The sequence below is a fragment of the Polypterus senegalus genome, chromosome 9 (assembly GCF_016835505.1).
Source record: "Polypterus senegalus isolate Bchr_013 chromosome 9, ASM1683550v1, whole genome shotgun sequence".
Lineage (NCBI taxonomy): Eukaryota > Metazoa > Chordata > Cladistia > Polypteriformes > Polypteridae > Polypterus > Polypterus senegalus.
Genome location: NC_053162.1, coordinates 62,876,301 through 62,894,443, shown reverse-complemented (window position 1 = coordinate 62,894,443; position 18,143 = coordinate 62,876,301). Strand labels below are relative to the sequence as shown.

The 18,143-nt window shown below is 37.9% G+C and overlaps 2 protein-coding genes across 3 annotated transcripts in view; one reads left to right on the top strand and one right to left on the bottom strand.

The window, feature by feature from the left end:
- Window positions 1–8,489: 8,489 nt before the first annotated feature.
- On the bottom strand, window positions 8,490–16,889 carry ccne1 (cyclin E1). Of its 2 annotated transcripts, none has more exons than XM_039763156.1 (12): window positions 16,614–16,889; window positions 16,034–16,084; window positions 15,793–15,883; window positions 15,640–15,702; window positions 14,120–14,286; window positions 13,884–14,019; window positions 13,447–13,593; window positions 10,530–10,625; window positions 10,304–10,447; window positions 9,921–10,032; window positions 9,621–9,778; window positions 8,490–9,134 (listed from the first exon to the last, which is right to left on the bottom strand). In XM_039763156.1, the coding sequence occupies exons 2-12, from the start codon at window positions 16,045–16,047 to the stop codon at window positions 9,018–9,020; spliced, it is 1,245 nt and encodes a 414-aa protein (XP_039619090.1). In that variant the 5' UTR covers window positions 16,048–16,084; window positions 16,614–16,889; the 3' UTR covers window positions 8,490–9,017. The 2 variants fall into 2 exon arrangements, with proteins under 2 accessions (XP_039619090.1, XP_039619091.1); XM_039763157.1 differs by lacking the exon at window positions 16,614–16,889 and adding an exon at window positions 16,285–16,306.
- Window positions 16,890–17,043: 154 nt separating this feature from the next.
- Window positions 17,044–18,143, top strand: part of zgc:162297 (uncharacterized protein LOC555865 homolog) — a 37,166-nt gene continuing 36,066 nt past the window's right edge. The window contains exons 1-2 of the mRNA XM_039763158.1: window positions 17,044–17,690; window positions 17,780–17,862. Of these exons, the coding sequence (XP_039619092.1) occupies window positions 17,618–17,690; window positions 17,780–17,862 (156 nt within the window). The 5' untranslated portion in view covers window positions 17,044–17,617. The remainder of the gene's footprint in view (window positions 17,691–17,779; window positions 17,863–18,143) is intronic.

The following is an 18,143-nucleotide window of genomic DNA, read 5'->3' as shown; positions in this document are numbered from 1 at the left end:
TAAAGTTTAGCGAGGTGACTATCTCTGCTTTTCGTTCTCCCTTTAGAAGTATACAGTAGTCACAATCTGCAATCACCCCAAAAGCCCTGTTTACAAAGCCTCCTGCTACTAGACCCAGATATTATTACCTTACAGCACTCGTCAACTGAATCTGTTAACCTAAGCTTTCTGATAGCTGTTGTATCCAAAGATTGTTTTTTCTAATCTGGGTACGTCCACAGTAGAGCAGTGCAAGTGTGTATTGTCTTCATTTGATACGTGGAATGAACATTTAAGTTCAACATGTTGCCTTGCAAGTTCACTCCAAGGTAACACCAAGCTGCAGTGGAGATGAGGAGTAATTAACTCTCTCCATAGGAGTAACTCTTGACTAATAAGTGAACCAGTCCATTATATCAATATACATTATAAAGATTAATTCTAATGATGCACCCATATATAAGAAAATTCTAATGGGTGTTAACTGCTTCACAGACAACATGCTTTATTGCATATTAAATGATTATAGTGCATCTAAGAACTCATTACATGTTATGGTCACATTTGAAGAATGTTAATTAAAATAATGTGTATTTGTTAGTTAACCTTCCATTAAAATGAATAGAATGCAGTGAGATGTCGGGTGCATAAACATTTTAAATATACTGATTTTTAAAAAAAGTAATGGCTAAATTAATCTTCTCTATAAATAATAATAATAATACCAATAAAAACTATAACGATAATGACAATAACATGTGCTTTAATTCATTTAGACACTCTTCTGAACGTTTGTCTAATTTACATAGCAGTTGTTCTGCCACACTTGATCAGGTGTGGCTAATGGTGGCTTGTTGTGCCGTTGCCCAATGGGCTCATTCTGCTGCCAGCTCAGACCGCATAAACAGAACAAAAGAGCCATTGAGCACATAACAGCTGTCACACTGCTGCCGGCCAGCTAGGGCCCCTGGCTCAGGGAGTGTGTCTTCAGGGATAGAATAAAACCTCAAAGACTATTGCTCGTGTGTTCATCCTGATGTACATAAAGCCAACAAAGCAGCCATGAAAGCACTACACTGGCAACGGGTGCCTGGATGGTAGTGAAGGTCTACGGCAGGTCATCAACTGGAGAGACATCCAAGGTAGCTCCCAAGGGCGTCTCTTTTACATACATTTCCGTCTTTTTAACATATCGATTAGGATACACCCCACTGGAAAAGGGTATTCAGAAATGAATAAGTGAAAGATGAACATTTCTAAGCACATTTATTCACTGTTGTCTCCAGAAAAAAAAGTTTATTCTTTTGATTCAGATTAGACGATGTACTTTAAGTGAGTTGTGTACAATATGGGTAGATTTGATTGCTAGATTAAAAAGAGCTCCCATTTGCACAAAAACACCCCATGGTACTTAATGTTAGCTAGCTGGGATACTGAATTATACTCTCATTGTAATCCATCAATCCATTATCAGTTTGGAGTTCTGTTCAGTACTGTTAAGATATAAGGTAGGAACCAACATTAAATAGGATGCCAGTGCATTGCATAGTAAACCCACTCACACACACACACATGCAAACACAATCACAGATGCAAATCATTCTGACATGCATGCGTTTTGGATTTGTAAGGACATCCAAAGTACCAGATGAAAAACCTACACAGACTTGGGGAAAGCTTGCAAACTCCACACAGATAGTAGTGGGTTGGGATTTAAATTAAAGACTCTGGAACTTCTTGCTCTAGTCATCATAATCATCATCATCATAATATATAGGGCGGTCCAAATCTAATTATGCAATTTTCATCATGCTATAACTTATTACGTTTATCACTTAGAAAATCACCTGAAAAATCCCGGACCATCAAGAAGTGTGCGAACTGACGACATGAAGAATCATCTTCTCGCCGAACTGGAATCATCCCCACATAAATCAAAGTCTTCCAGACAATCTGGATCTGCATAATTAGATCTGGATCACCCTGTATGTGTTTTCTCTATTATTACCAAATCATTTAATCTGTTCATTGCTTGTGCATTTTCATATGAAGTATTATATTCAATATACTGTCATTTATTCTGTTCGTAAGATTTACTTATGAACGCTTTGAAATCACTTCTGTTTTTTTTTCCTCCGGAGCCTCCTGACTCATCAGTATTAGAAAACCCCTAACATTTGAGATACTATTTGACTCATCTTGATGTCTAGTTATATAAGACATTGAGGTCCTCTAGACACGGACAGAAAAATTAATTTCTAGGGCATTTTTGGATCATATTTTGTGCAGGAAATTACACCTTTATGATGAAGAGTAAGCCAATAGGTGTCTTCAGCAGAAATGACCAGAACTACTTGAAAGCTATCCATGCCATGAACCTCAGGGGTGCATCCCCTTATGGTATGTGAGGGGTCAAAGATAATCCCTTTCAAAACACTTTGAAAAAATCAGTGTCTGCAAATATGTACATATGGAGAGTCACTTAATGCTACACTATTTAAGGAGTTGGTGATCGCAAATATGATCATATTTCCAAAATGTGATTCTTTACCAGAGGTTCTATCCCTTCAAGAAGGTTAGAAATGACTAATTTCAAATATAGTCTTAGACTATCTCAAGCTTAGTTATTACGAATATGACGTTTTTTTTTATTCTTTGTTAGGCGTATAGATCTATGGATCTCTATCAGAGGGTGGAAAATGACAAATTTCTATTATAATCCTATATTATAGTAAATTTGAAGCCCATATTTTAATATTTTAAGTATTAAATGCAACTATTCTTGTTTGTAATGTACTTATGCCTCATAAAGTAAATCATTACATTTCTTATGAACACTCCAAATTAGGGCGGGCTATGCTAATTCAGACTTTACACTAATTCATACTTTTTCTTTCTTAATTTTACTGTATGTGAACATGTGCAATGTTTTTTAATTTCCATGTTTTTTAGATGGTAACAGATTTGTGAAATATCAGTTGATATCACTGATTTTAAAAGGACGCTCACTGCATACAATAACAAATAAGGAACATTTTCAAAGCACAAAGAACCAACTTCATGTGCAAAGAACCCTTGTCAGAATGAAATGGTGCTTTGTCGAGCAAAGGTTCAACAAGGCACTACACGACTAGTAAAGAACCATAAAGTGTCACTAAAGAATCATAATTTTTAAGAGTGTGGATGTGATCTTACCTTTGTAGAAACTGGAATTTATCAGGTTTATGCAGAATTTTAAGGAAGCTTAAATGTTTCTTGTTTCAAGACACGATATGTCTTCCAGACAAATTTTAACATGCCAGTATCTCTTTATTTCGTTTTTTTCTTTTTTAGTCACACTGCAGGTTTTTGAAAGAATATATGTAACATGTCATAAACCAGCACTGCAGTGTCACAGATCCAGCTTCTCTTTTTGGAATTTGTACATGGATTTCCTCCAGGTATTCTGGTTGGCAGGCCATGTCTCCAAAGATACCCATGTTAGGACACTTAACAATTCTAAATTAACCTTGGTGTTGAATGTACCCTGTGATGGACTTAAAACCCAGTGCTGCTGGGAGAGGTCCCTGTGTCTCTGAATTAGATGTGAAAATGTACACAGGGGGCTTACTTTGACAGCATGACATGTGTGTTAGTCTATTTATTCTGATATTGCTTTTTACTATTGTTTATACTCTCTATACAACTTTATTTCTTAATAAATCTTGATATTTCTTCATATATGGGCATTTCATCAAAATGGCTGCATTTTGTAAAGTTGGCATCTTGATACAGTAGCCAGCACAGCTAACGTGTCCATGCAAGAAATGGTGCTCTCTTCAGAGCCTGACCCTACCTTCCACCATGTGCAGCCTGAATAGGCTCCAGCTCCCCATGAATTTCAAGGGTTACATTAATAAATGGATGAATTCCTTACTGAAGATTTAGACTGTTCAGTCTGTAGCTTTTTAGTACCATAGGGAAACGTTAAGAAAAATAAATGGTCTCTCATCTACTAAACACCCATAATCCAGTTTTAGGGTCATGGGTTTCAGAGAGCCTGCCTTGGCACCACTGGGTGCAAGGAACTTATAATGCTGAAAAGAGTACCAGTGCATTACTGTGCATGCTCTCCCATGGTGAGTTAACCCAGCATGCATGCTTTTGAGATTGTGAGAAGGAAAATGCACACAGACCCAGTGGACTCTACAGCTGTGAGACAGAATCTGTTCTCTTTATGACAATATAAAGAGAAGTATTATCCATTTTATTCTCACAGATTATTGTACTTAGGTAATACTTGCTTTACATTGCATGCAGTGAAGTGCTGACCCTATCACCAGGTTTATTTTATGTTGGAAGGGTGTGCCAGGGTGTGGTGTCAAGGCAAAATGCCATGCTAACCTGCTCTCCTAGAAACACAGGCAAAAAAGAGCTCTTTGACCTACTAATATATTAAATAGTGAAATAAATACAACTGTCAATACTCCATTGCGGGTATAAGAAGGAATATCCCAGAAAGACACTACACAAATGCAGGTTATTCTACACATATAGTGCACATACCTTCTAGAGGGATTATTAATAAATGAGTGCTACGAACATAGAGCTTGAATTCATCTCCCAAAGTTACATATCTGTTTAGGGATGTTGAAAAGACAGTGCATGGTGCCACATAACTGGGATTCAAGGGCTGACCGTATTTTATAGTACATGCACTTTCACACACAACTCACCTTCTGGATCCAATTTCTTCAAACCTACAGTGGTGTGAAAAACTATTTGCCCCCTTCCTGATTTCTTATTCTTTTGCATGTTTGTCACACAAAATGTTTCTGATCATCAAACACATTTAACCATTAGTCAAATATAACACAAGTAAACACAAAATGCAGTTTTTAAATGATGGTTTTTATTATTTAGGGAGAAAAAATCCAAACCTACATGGCCCTGTGTGAAAAGTAATTGCCCCTTGTTAAAAATAACCTAACTGTGGTGTATCACACCTGAGTTCAATTTCCGTAGCCACCCCCAGGCCTGATTACTGCCACACCTGTCTCAATCAAGAAATCACTTAAATAGGAGCTGCCTGACACAGAGAAGTAGACCAAAAGCACCTTAAAAGCTAGACATTATGCCAAGATCCAAAGAAATTCAGGAACAAATGAGAACAGAAGTAATTGAGATCTATCAGTCTGGTAAAGGTTATAAAGCCATTTCTAAAGCTTTGGGACTCCAGCGAACCACAATGAGAGCCATTATCCACAAATGGCAAAAACATGGAACAGTGGTGAACCTTCCCAGGAGTGGCCGGCCGACCAAAATTACCCCAAGAGCGCAGAGACGACTCATCCGAGAGGTCACAAAGACCCCAGGACAACGTCTAAAGAACTGCAGGCCTCACTTGCCTCAATTAAGGTCAGTGTTCACGACTCCACCATAAAAAGAGACTGGGCAAAAACGGCCTGCATGGCAGATTTCCAAGACGCAAACCACTGTTAAGCAAAAAGAACATTAGGGCTCGTCTCAATTTTGCTAAGAAACATCTCAATGATTGCCAAGACTTTTGGGAAAATACCTTGTGGACTGATGAGACAAAAGTTGTCTTTTTGGAAGGCAAATGTCCCGTTACATCTGGAGTAAAAGGAACACAGCAATTCAGAAAAAGAACATCATACCAACAGTAAAATATGGTGGTGGTAGTGGGATGGTCTGGGGTGGTTTTGCTGCTTCAGGACCTGGAAGGTTTGCTGTGACAGATGGAACCATGAATTCTACTGTCTACCAAAAAATCCTGAAGGAGAATGTCCGGCCATCTGTTCGTCAACTCAAGCTGAAGCGATCTTGGGTGCTGCAACAGGACAATGACCCAAAACACACCAGCAAATCCACCTCTGAATGGCTGAAGAAAAACAAAATGAAGACTTTGGAGTGGCCAAGTCAAAGTCCTGACCTGAATCCAACTGAGATGCTATGGCATGACCTTAAAAAGGCGGTTCATGCTAGAAAACCCTCAAATAAAGCTGAATTACAACAATTCTGCAAAAATGAGTGGGCCAAAATTCCTCCAGAGTGCTGTAGAAGACTCATTGCAAGTTATCGCAAACGCTTGATTGCAGTTATTGCTGCTAAAGGTGGCCCAACCAGTTATTAGGTTCAGGGGGCAATTACTTTTTCACACAGGGTCATGTAGGTTTGGATTTTTTTCTCCCTAAATAATAAAAACCATCATTTAAAAACTGCATTTTGTATTTACTTGTGTTATATTTGACTAATGGTTAAATGTGTTTGATGATCAGAAACATTTTGTGTGACAAACATGCAAAAGAATAAGAAATCAGGAAGGGGGCAAATAGTTTTTCACACCACTGTATATGCAAACCATTTGAGTCACAGTACTTCAATGACCACCTCATAAGACCCACAGTAAATAATAAGGACTGTTTTACTTTAACAGTGGCTCCTAATCAGAGAGCCCATGCTGATGCAACAAGATTCTGTTTTTGGCGTAAACTGATCTGCTAAAGTGATTAGCAATGGGAAATATGCAGCCTGCCTAATGTGATACTGGCGTGTGCTGCAATGTGGGTCTCATGAAACGAGAACGATGGCACACATTATAGGTCTAGCTCTTCATACAAGTGTGAGAATCACATTTTCAAAGATATTTTATTTGAACTGCAATTTGCTTTGGCAGTTACAATCCAATGTCCTTCCTTTCCAGGCTATCAAGACATCAGAAGGTCCACATCAGCATGTAAGGAAAAAAATTGAAGAACTACATGTATATACTTCAGAAAAATGTACCAAAAAAAATGCAAACTTACTTGTAAAGATAGATATAGTCATCGGATTTCTTTTATGAAAGAACAATTATTGTGGAAACACCTCTCAGTAAGGGGTAATTATGCACCATCTATAGCATCCAACAACTAAACTGGGCATCTAATGGCTGCAGGTGAAATCATGCAACGTGAAGAATATTATTGACAATGTGACAGAACTGATCTTGCAGCCAGCAAAACAAATCACCAATGCATCTCTCACATCTGCTTAATGAATGTGTGCCCATAAAAATTCAAGTCTGTGCAGCACACATTGGGGACATCTAGTGGTCCTCCCAAAAAAAAAAATTTTTTTTTTTTTTTTAAATTTTAGTTGCACTTAGTCAATTATATTTTTTATAAATTCTAAGCCACCATTGTTTCACAGAGTACAATGTGCTTCTGCCTTACAATTCCCTAGGTTTGAATTCATGGGACACTGGAGATTAATTGACATGTTCAACCCACTCTCAGTAAACATTTTTTAATCGCACTTCAAAGATGAGTGCTAGGTCGATCTGATATTCTAAATTAGCCACACGCTGCTACTTGGACAAGTTGGTACCCTCTGAAGGGGTGGCAGGATCAGATTAAGCGGGTTTAGTTTATGTAAACATCCCATCACTAAAAGCAACACAAGTAAAGATCCTAACATAACATTCCCCAATGAGGCAGAAGTTTGCATATTTGGTTTTGTGTCAAAACTTAAAGATGGAAGCGGTTAAAGACAATATTAAAATAGTCATTTTGGGAGAAATTATTATATATTTTTTTTTAAATAATGAACCTGTGCTTAACCCAATATTCAAAACACACATCAGCATAGGCTGGCCCTTTGATGCCTAAGGTGCTCAAAACCTTTTCTTAAACTCGCTTTACTTTCCACAGATGTATTATGCCCGCTTCCATTACACATTTTATATTGCAGCTATACTTTGTGTTCAATCTGGAACTTACTTAACCCGCTCAAACCACAGGCAAAGCCTACCTTGGCAGAATCAAATACCAGACAAGAAAATTTACTAGACATGTTATGTTAGTCTTTGGCTTGTCACTCATCCAAGCACAAGTCCACCATCTCTCGCACACACACACGGTGCTGACTAACCTACAAACTTATTGTATTTTTAGGAAGGACACCCAGCGAACAAGGAATCATCTGTGTTGCATTTGTACGGCCATGATCCGAGCATGGGATTCTGCACTCTCAGGGGTGATGGAGAAAAAAATAAAATAAAATGAAGTTTAGGCAGGTTTTGTAAATGGATGGCAAACATTACAATTTACATATATGGAGAACTGAGCAGAACTGCACAGGTTAAAAAACTATGCACACAAAAGTTTTATTTAATGAAGTCAAAATTTATACTCACTCTAGTTAGTGTGAAGTGCAATTTTGAAATGCAAGGTTTATCTTTACAGTACCAGCTTATACAGTTTATGAAAAAAGTTTCAGAATGGGAAAAAAAAGAAAAAAACAAACCCTTACCATGAACTCACTTAAGAATAAACAAATGAAGATTGATAGAAGCTAGACAGTCAGGCAAGACTGGAAAGAAACTAGTTTGGTAATATAAAATATGCATTAGTGATTACTCTCCTAAATAAGCTACAAGATAAATTTGTCATTTCATAACAAAATAAAATTCAAAATACTTTTATAAAAAATTAATAAATTACAGGCAATACAAACCAAAAAGACATGAATAAAATATAAAAAACTGTCTTTTAGACAGTATCTTTATTTAAAAATACAATACAGCGAGATAGCAGCATTATTTAAAAAGGTTCAATTTGGTAAACGGGCACTCTGAACAAAGTGAACACTATTTCATTTCTGTCATTTTTCAGGTGTCTTCTGCATGCACATTTAATACGAATGCATGAAAGCTCCCAAAGAAAAAAAGGGGAAGATGAAAGTAAAACCCTTACATTTTCAGTTACTTAAGCCCAGTTCTCAAATTTATTACATCAGGTACCGCCACTTTAGCAGCATTCAGAGGTGGACAGTTTGTTCTCTAAATAGGTGGTCGGTGTAGTACTTGGTTGCACACAATTATAAATTGAACATCCAAGATGAAATGTCTCCATTATTCACCTTATGATATCCTGTTGAATTTTCATTATTCCTTTTGTAAAGCTTATGTAGTCTGTAGGATTTTAATCCTCATCGGCACTTAGGAAAACAGAAAAATGAGTGTTTTGATCTAAAACCACACCTCCATCCATCTTGCTTCAGGATTTGAGCAGTTCTGACTTTTCGCTGCTCTGAGGTGGTGTAAGGACACCAGATGGAACTGGTGAAATCCTGTTGTCATCCAAATGAGATTCCCGATACTCATAAACCTTATCCTAAAACAAAAGAATACATAGTGAAGGCCATGTGCAATTCTAAGAACAATTTAAAACACCACCATGGCATTTAACCACAACTGTCAGTGCTAAGGTTGAGTCCTTCAGTGAAGTTTCATCTAGGGCTGTTTCCTATCTCAAATTCAGTGGTTGCTATAAATTTCAAACTCCACATGATGTATTTGTGGCACAAAGGATGCATTACAAGAGATTATGAAAATACAAAATGGTGGGGTGTGGACATAAAGATAGCACTAAATGTTGTACTGTCTCACAATACTAGAAAAGAGCTGAGTAAGCAAATTATCGTTTGCTTCTAAAATTGGAATTTTTCCATAAACACCAGATCACTAACCACTAAAGAATTCAGACCAAGTACATAGCTAAATGACCTCATTACCAAAGAGGTCCATTATAGGCATTAAAAAAAAAAAAACATTTAAAATACATTTAAGTGTGTTTGGAAAATTTTGAAGTATCACTTACCAGCCAACCTAGGAGTGTTGAATGTGTCTGAATGTTATGAGAATCTTCCACAGGAATCCCTTTAAAACATTTCAGCTTAGTGTTGCCCATTTCCTTAACCGACATTGCAAAAGGAACCATCCACTTTACTGAATCTTCAATTTCTTTCCAACTAAGACCTTAAAAATAAAATGGAGAAGCCTCCTATTTATTTCGACTCAACTTGCATGAAGTCACCACCAAAATAAGGCCTGAAACAGGTCAGCCTTAAAAGATTTGCCTTTATCCCAACACGCCATTACTTTAGTGAAATCAACATACCTGAAACCTTCTGTACAAGTTCCAAAGAGGAAAAATGAAACAAGGCTGAGGCTGCAAGAACACCATAGGAAAAATCTAGACTTCCAACATCCAGTATGCAGAGATCAATGAGCTATGGAAACAATCCCAAAGTATTAACACCAACAAATGTCTTCTCATCCTTTTCAATTTGTTGACTTATTCGTGCTTATGCCACTCCATTTCATATTAGACCCACTGCCTTTGACCAGACTACAAATGAAACTAGTGCAACTTCTAGAAATCACATTTTTAAAAAAACTGCTACAATACATTAAAAATTAAGAGCATCTAACTGTGGCCTGTAGCCGAGGATAAGTTCTTCCTGGGAATGTATATATTTTTAAAAGAGACGCTTCACTTACTTTGGATATCTGTACAAATGTTGTTTGGGGGAACTGAGGAATTAACACTTCATCACTTGGAGTTTCATCCTTTAAATATGCCACTTGCATGTAAATATTTAACCAAGACATTACAGTCAATGGATTTAAACTCCATTTAAGCTCCTAAAAACAAAAATACAGAACATTAGGGACAAATCAGGTACAAAGAACAAATAATTGGGGTGGGAAACGAGGAAGTGCTTACTTTCATCATAATAAGTTCCATCTCAAGAATTTCATCTTCTGTACAAGCACCATCAGTAACATAGGCAAATTGGTTTAGTTTTGGAGGATAGATTTCCTATTAAAATAAGCATTAAAATGAATCATAAGACTGATTAACAGACACATTTAAACACATTGGATGCATTACTTAAAATGAGAAATAAAATGCAACATTATTGCTTCAGGTTGTAGCTTAAAAACAAACAAAGACAAAAAAAGTCAGTAATGTCCATTCCTACATTTTTCTAAACCACTTGCTCAGTTTAGAGTTGTGGGAGGCCATCACCAATTTAGGCAGCATCAGGTGCAAGGAATTAACCAACTCCTGATGTGACGAAACTACATTTAAAAATCACAATCTCTGTCTCACACGCTCTCATATGGAGCAAAATTTGAGTCACCAATTAGCCTAACATGCATCTTTCACATGTGTAAAGAAAACTGGTTTATCTATTGAAAAACCCCATATGGACATGGTGAGATCATACAAACTCCACACAGGTCGTACCTAGACCTTCTAAACTGTAAGTCAGCAGGACTACTTCCTGTGCCACTATTTGCTGATATGCCCATGGAATTCAGAAAGTTTTCATGCCCTTTCAGTATTTTCACATTATGCTATGTGCTAAAGTCATTTAAGGCAAGTTTTTTCCCTTCACATCAAGTAACACTCCACACTGCAATATGACAAAGGCGAAAACTAGATTTCTGAAATTTTTGCACGTTATAAAAAAAAAAAAAAAATTACATTGACACAGGTATTCAGAACCCTTACACAGTACTTTGTTGAAGCACCTTTGGATCTAATTAGAGCCTGGAATCTACTTGGGTATGATGAGACAAGCTTGACACACTGATCTGAGGATTTTCTGCCATTCTTCACCGCAGACCCTCTCAAGCTCTGTCAGATTGGATGGAAACAGTTGGTAAACCGCTATTTTCAGGTCTCCCCAATGGTCCATCCATCCATTATTCAACCTGCCACACCATAACTACAGGGTCACGGGGGGTTTGCTGGAGGCAAGAAACAAACCCTGGGCAGGGTGCCAGCCCACCTCAGCTCCCCAAAGATGGTGAACTGAATTCAAGTCTGGGCTTTGGCCGGGCAATTCAAGGGCATTTACAGAGTTATGCATAAGCCACACCTGTTGTCTTTGCTTTGTGCTTGGGTTCATCGTCTTGCTGGAAGATGAACCTTTAGCCTAAAGTATTCTGGAGCATGCTATTACAGATGTCTCTGTACTTTAGACAGGCTTGAGAGAAACCTGAACATAGCATTCACATAGCCCTTGCCACTAAAACAACCCACAGTATAATGCTACCATCACAATGTTTCACCACTAGAATGGCACTACACTAATCTTGGTTTCATCAGACCAAAGAATCCCCCAAAGTGTTCTTTAGGTGCCCTTTAGCAAACACGAAGCGAGCTTCCAGATGTCTTTTTCGGACAGTGGAGTGAAGTAATGGTTGCACTTCTGAATGTTTCACCCATCTCCACAAAAGGTTCTCTGAAGCTCAGCCAAATTGACCATCAGGTTCTTGGCCACATCTCTTAACATGTTCCTTCTCCCATTACTGCTTAGAGCTTTGGAGGTGTTGCCAGGTTTAGGAAGATACATGGTTATTTCAAACTTCTTCCATTTAAGGAATATTAAGGCAATGGTTTTCCATTCAGAACCTTCAACACTGTGGGAATCTTGTAGCCGGTCCCACATCTGTGTCTCAACACAACCCTGTCTCTAAGCACTACAGGCTTGATTTTTACTCTGAAAGATGATATCACAGTTGACTGTGGGACCCACTGACAAGTGTGCTTTTCCTAATCATATCAAATCAATTGAAGTGGCCACAAACAGACTCCAAACAAAGATGTAAAAACATCTCACTTATGATCAATAGAATGGGATGCACCAGACCCAATTTTATTTTTTAATAAACCTGCAAAAAGAAAAAAGTAAAATTGCGTTTTTGATTGGTCATTATTGGTTATGAAAGTGTTGCTTGATGTGGTGAAAAATGAGTTTAAAATGATTTTAGCACAATGCTACAACATAGCAAAATGTGAAAAAGTGGTCTGAATATTTTCTGAATCCACTGCATATGGTAAATTTTCAATCAAAGGTAACTGGAAATACAGGATAGAATGTTTGTTTTGGTACTTTGAATTTATAATTGTAAAAGCTTCTAAGGCTTCCACTCAGATAATGAAAAGAATTCCCTGTCAGTATTCCAAAAGTATAGTTTCAGGATTTCTGAAAGCAATCTTTCCCCAAGTTATGATGTACCAACATTTCCTCCCATGCTTTTCACTGACTAAAGTTGCTTTGTAACTTTACATAACTCACATATCCAGACTTGCAAATCTCAAGATTATTAAAACAAACTGGATACGCACATACCCTTTCAGAAGTTTTGCTCTAAGATGTTATATTTTTGCTACATGGTGATTAGCAAATGCAAGAATTTCACTGTAAACCTATTAGGTCAATAACAGGCACAGCCATTAAGGACATGCTATCCCATAATGCAGCAACTTAAAATTCAAAACGACCCACAAACATTTGCCTGGACGGTGATGTAAGACCAGAGCCATCAGGTAAAACCAACAGAGCTGTGATGAACCTGTAAACACTACAGTTAGCAACATAACTAGGATCCAGTCACTGAGGTTCACATTCCACCAGAGCCCACACCGAAATTATAAAATACATTCAAGAAAAATGCTCAATGAAGTAAACTATTCATGCACCCTACCTAGTACCTTTGTGATATATTGCAGATGACAGTTGTGAGTTTGAATCAAATATATATTAAAAAAAAAAAAAAAAAAAACCACACACCACACACAACCCAACAACTAATGAAGCTGTATGTAAGGGACCATTTATTATTACCTCTAACTTAGCAGCAACAAACAAAGCCGTGATTCCAATAAGTTGTAACCGTGTCTTAACCACATTCTTCTGTGTTGCCATAAACCGGTCAAAGTAGTCTTGCGCCAAGTAGAATGTTTCTCTGTGCAGCCGGTAGACCTCACAAACCTAAAATTTAATTAAAATTAACTGTAACTCTTAAATATCAGACTAGGTAATCGTTAGCTTGCCATTTTAGTGAACAACTTAAAAAAAGTATCTATGTTTTAAGATAATTGAGTGCAACATCTATTGTATAATCAGTTTATACAACATATTTCAAAGCATGCAAATGCAATATAACACTGAGTGATACAGTTTACAGGCTTGAAATGTTTGCTTGTCACACAAATAACTCATTGCTTTCTTTAAGGAGTTAATGCAGGCTGCTTCTGCTCGAATTTGAGTTGGACACTCACTTCCATTAACCAGTCCAGCAGAATAGCCCTCATTTTTGGTTGAAGAAGTGGGTGTCTTTCAAGGAAATGCCTGTCTCGTAAATAAGTCTTCTCCTTTTTCATTAGGTTATTCCATACATCATCTTTGTCAGCCCAGCTGAAAGGACAAAATAAACATTATGAAGTTAAATTTAAAAGGGACACCAAGCACTATAGAATTGTAAATACAATGTTCGCAATTGACATTATACACCTACCCTAAAACTGGCAGCGGAGAAGACCTTGTTGGAGTGACAAAAATATTTTTAAATGTATATTGCACAAAATGTTCTTTATTCACTGAAACAGGTTCATGCAACTCTTTGTCTGGCGTGGGAATCAACCTACAAGGACTTGTACAACCAAGTGAAGAATTCCAACAGTTCTGCAAGACAAAATGATGTGCATACTTACTCTAGGCATGTTTATGTACACATTTCAAGATGAACACCACACCAAATCTCTGTAGAGGGCAACTTAATAGTGATAACTCCACTCTTACAGAATGAATTTAACCAAAGTGAATTGCTCACAGTCGTGCAATGAGGGAATGAGATGTGAACCTGTTCACTGTGGCCAAAAGAGGACACAAAAACACACATTTCCAAGAGTGCTTTAGCATTCCGTATCTTTTTAGACACTGTGCATATACAGCATAAAATCATATGAATCATTCTTCAGCTTTCTGGCAATGAACTTAACCTGGACCTAACTAAAATCAAATGCCTTCAAGCGATTGCAAATGTGTGTATACTGTCCCACTTTGGTGTAATTCTGGTCTAGACACCGTGATATGGTTTGTGGTTAAGGGGGACAGATCCTATGACCATTAAATCCCTGAACTACAGAGGATAATCTTTTTTCTCCATCCTTTTATAACTAAGCCTTGCCAAACTGAAAATAGTTTTACTAGAAGGAGTACACCTTGTGACCAGTCTATCATAAAATGACACCAGTAATGCTTAAGAAAAATGTAATACACAAGAGTAGTACAATTTTCCTCTTGGTAAGAATATCAATTCTGCCAGCCCTAGACAAATATTCCCATCACTCAAAGCTTGAAAATCCTTCATATGTAAATGTGAGATTTGGAAGTCCTACAGATCTGCAGGTTGGAGTGGCTAATGATTCTAAACTGATCTTATGAATGAAAAGGAGTATGTGCGCAGGTGTGCCCTACGATAGACTGGCACCCCAACCAGTTTAGTGAATGTTTGGCATTTGATATAGCCATACCCATGTTAAAAAAAAAAATATGACTGCAACTAACTGGAAAGCATAAGAAGTCAAGACAGTTGTGCAGTAGCTAACACTGTCACCGAATGGCTTTGGGAGACAGTTTGAATCCTGCCATGGTTAGCGCGCACATGATGCTTAAACATTTTCCACCACAAAACCATGCCTCTAAACTGGCCAGGACCAGCATGTATAGGGGGGTTGCCGAACATTCAGTGTTGCTGGTATAAGGTCTAGGTTCTACACAATTTCATGATTGGATTAAGAGATTGAAAATGGATGGAGAACAAATGAATGAAAAGCAAACCATATGTCCCCAATAGCATCACATTAGAAGCAAGATATGAATGGGTAAATATTTCTTCCCACAAAGTTACATTTCAAAAAGTTTATGGGAGGTGCTTTATTTATGGTATGCTAGATTTCTGATGTCCACCATTAAATGGATTTGAGGGACACTTATTGGTATTACATAACCTGTACTGACCACATTAGTGCTTACCAGAATTTCATACTGTTTTTTCTTTGTCATCTCTGCTACTTCTTCATCTGGATCTTGCAAATACTGTCAGGAATTTAAAAATTCAAGAGTTACTTATCAATATATACAGTTAACATGTCGCCACACACAAAGTAATTTCAAAAAAAGACTTACAATAGCAACATCAGCTTTTCTTTTCCTTGACCGTGATGCACACTCTTTGCTGGTTTCACATTCTGCCGTCGTCTTATTTTCTTTGATAATACTAAAAAAAAACAGAATAGGAAAACGTGCATTGATATGATTCGTAAGGTTCGAACTATAAAGTTTGGAAAAAAAAAAAAAAAAAGTATAACACACACCATGCAGACAATGCTTAAACCTAACAAAAGTTTCAATAGATAATAGAACTTACCACTTTCTTGGCATTCTATGCTTGGTACAACTTTCCACGAGGGTCAAAGGCCTGAAAGGGATGTCGAAGGGTATAATATTAATATAAAAACGCGCGACCCCAACCCCCCACTTAACCCCCCTTTTACCCACAATAGACTTCTGAAGAGCCAGACGCCGGCGCGTCTTTAGCGCGGGGAACGGAAGAGGGGGCACCACGTTTGATTTCCAAAACAGAAACGAAATAAAAACTATCCGATTGCAAATACGTACCATTCAAATGTACAGAAATCGTATTTTCACCTCCGAGAGATCGGATGGTTTACGACATATGGAAAATATAAAAAAGCGCCAGGAACTTGGCGGGTCACCCTCTCCACCAAGGCAAGAAAATGGCCGAAGTTTGGCGGATCTGATGCGGCCCCGCATACTATTAGCGCGCCCTATACCCAGCTCGCGACCATGTTCGAGCATCTACGACGAGTGACCCCTCTTCTCAACAACCCCACGCTCTAAAAAGTTAGTATCCAATAAGACTTTATAGGATTGTACAGATTAATAGGGCGTTAATGATGAAAGAGGCGCATTGCCGGTATACATACCTCGGTCGCCTAATTTCTTCAAAATGAATGAATCCAAATATGCTTATTTATATTGTTTGTTCCTTGGTTTCTTTTAAAACTTGCTGGGTGAAGCTGGCAGCACGTTAACCCTGATATAATACTATGTCTCGTGCTACCAGCAGCAACCCGTCTTCCTCCTCCGGCAGCGGCTAGTGAGCTGGCGCGTTACGTTTTGCGCCTTCGCTTTATAAACTTTCCAGTGAGGTGGAGATCTGAAGCGGGTCATTTAAAAACCTGGCGCGCTAACTCGCCTTTAAACCCAAAGTTACCCTTGATATTTATGCTCTAGTTGTTCCCTTTTTGCGGTCCGGTTTCATCACGTAGTCCCTCTTTTAAAATACGTTTTCATCTTTTCAAAAAATGACGTTTTATTAGCGTTGTGTCAGTTTAATTTTTTAGTGGGGCGTGGTGAATGCTGAAGAGGCGTGGTTGAGGATGCGGAACTGAAAGTTCTCCTCCGTAAAAGCATGGCTCTGAAAGATAACATGTAAACATAGGCGGCAGAGTTGTGTAAAAGCATAGCGTAGAAGAAAAAATAAGTATAGAATTGTATGATAGTGTCACTTTTCGAATCAGGATCGCGTCATATTGTTAGAAAATATATACTTATTGAGTTGTCATTCCCTGGGAAATAGAATATTGCCGGTGTCTTTTTTTTTTCAAGGCGGGGAAGCTGGCCGCGATATGCCGCGTAATATGCAGATTCCGCGCAGAGGTTACAAAGAGGCAGCGTGACCCTGGCTTAAAACCCCAGCTTGACAAGGACAAAGTCAGTTAAATACTCAAAGGACGTTTGCAAAATTTTATATTAGTCTGTACAGCTATGTACTTTGAGGTTAAGAAAGTTATATCAGTAACGTTACATTTCATTTGTGGGGGTTGACCAGCACAGTTCACGCTTTGTTAAACTTTGACCTGTCACGTGATTTCCCTTTAGATCCAAAGCAAAAAGAAAATTAAAAAAAAAAAACAACAACAACAAAATGACGTTTTTGAAACTTTTCGGTCGGATTAAACCTGTAGTTATTGGTATGGTACATGTGAAGGCTTTACCAGGTGAATTTCGAGTTCATAACTGTGACACTTTATAAAGGCGACTCGTTGAGCAATCTTAACTGTCTTTTTATTCTGGTCTGTTTTGCCAGGTACTCCTCTGAATAAACTTTCGGCTTCTGAAATCATAGAAGAGGCTTGTCGAGAAGCAAAAATATACAGTAATGCCGGAGTTGTAAGTTTAAACTAATCTGCTGCTGAATGTAGATTATACATTTTAATTTGGTGTAAAGTGGGAAATGGAGCAACGCATCTTATATTACGGCAATGTAAAGTAAATCCAACCGTTTTCCCACTTGCTTAGACATGTCAGTTTCTCCGAGGAAGAAGGACCTATCTTGGTAGCTACAGGCTTATATGGACAGAAACACTCTCTGGATGGGATGTCCATGCAACATAGAGATTATTCATACATTTAGAACATTAGAACAATTTTTGGTGTGAACAGCAGTTCAC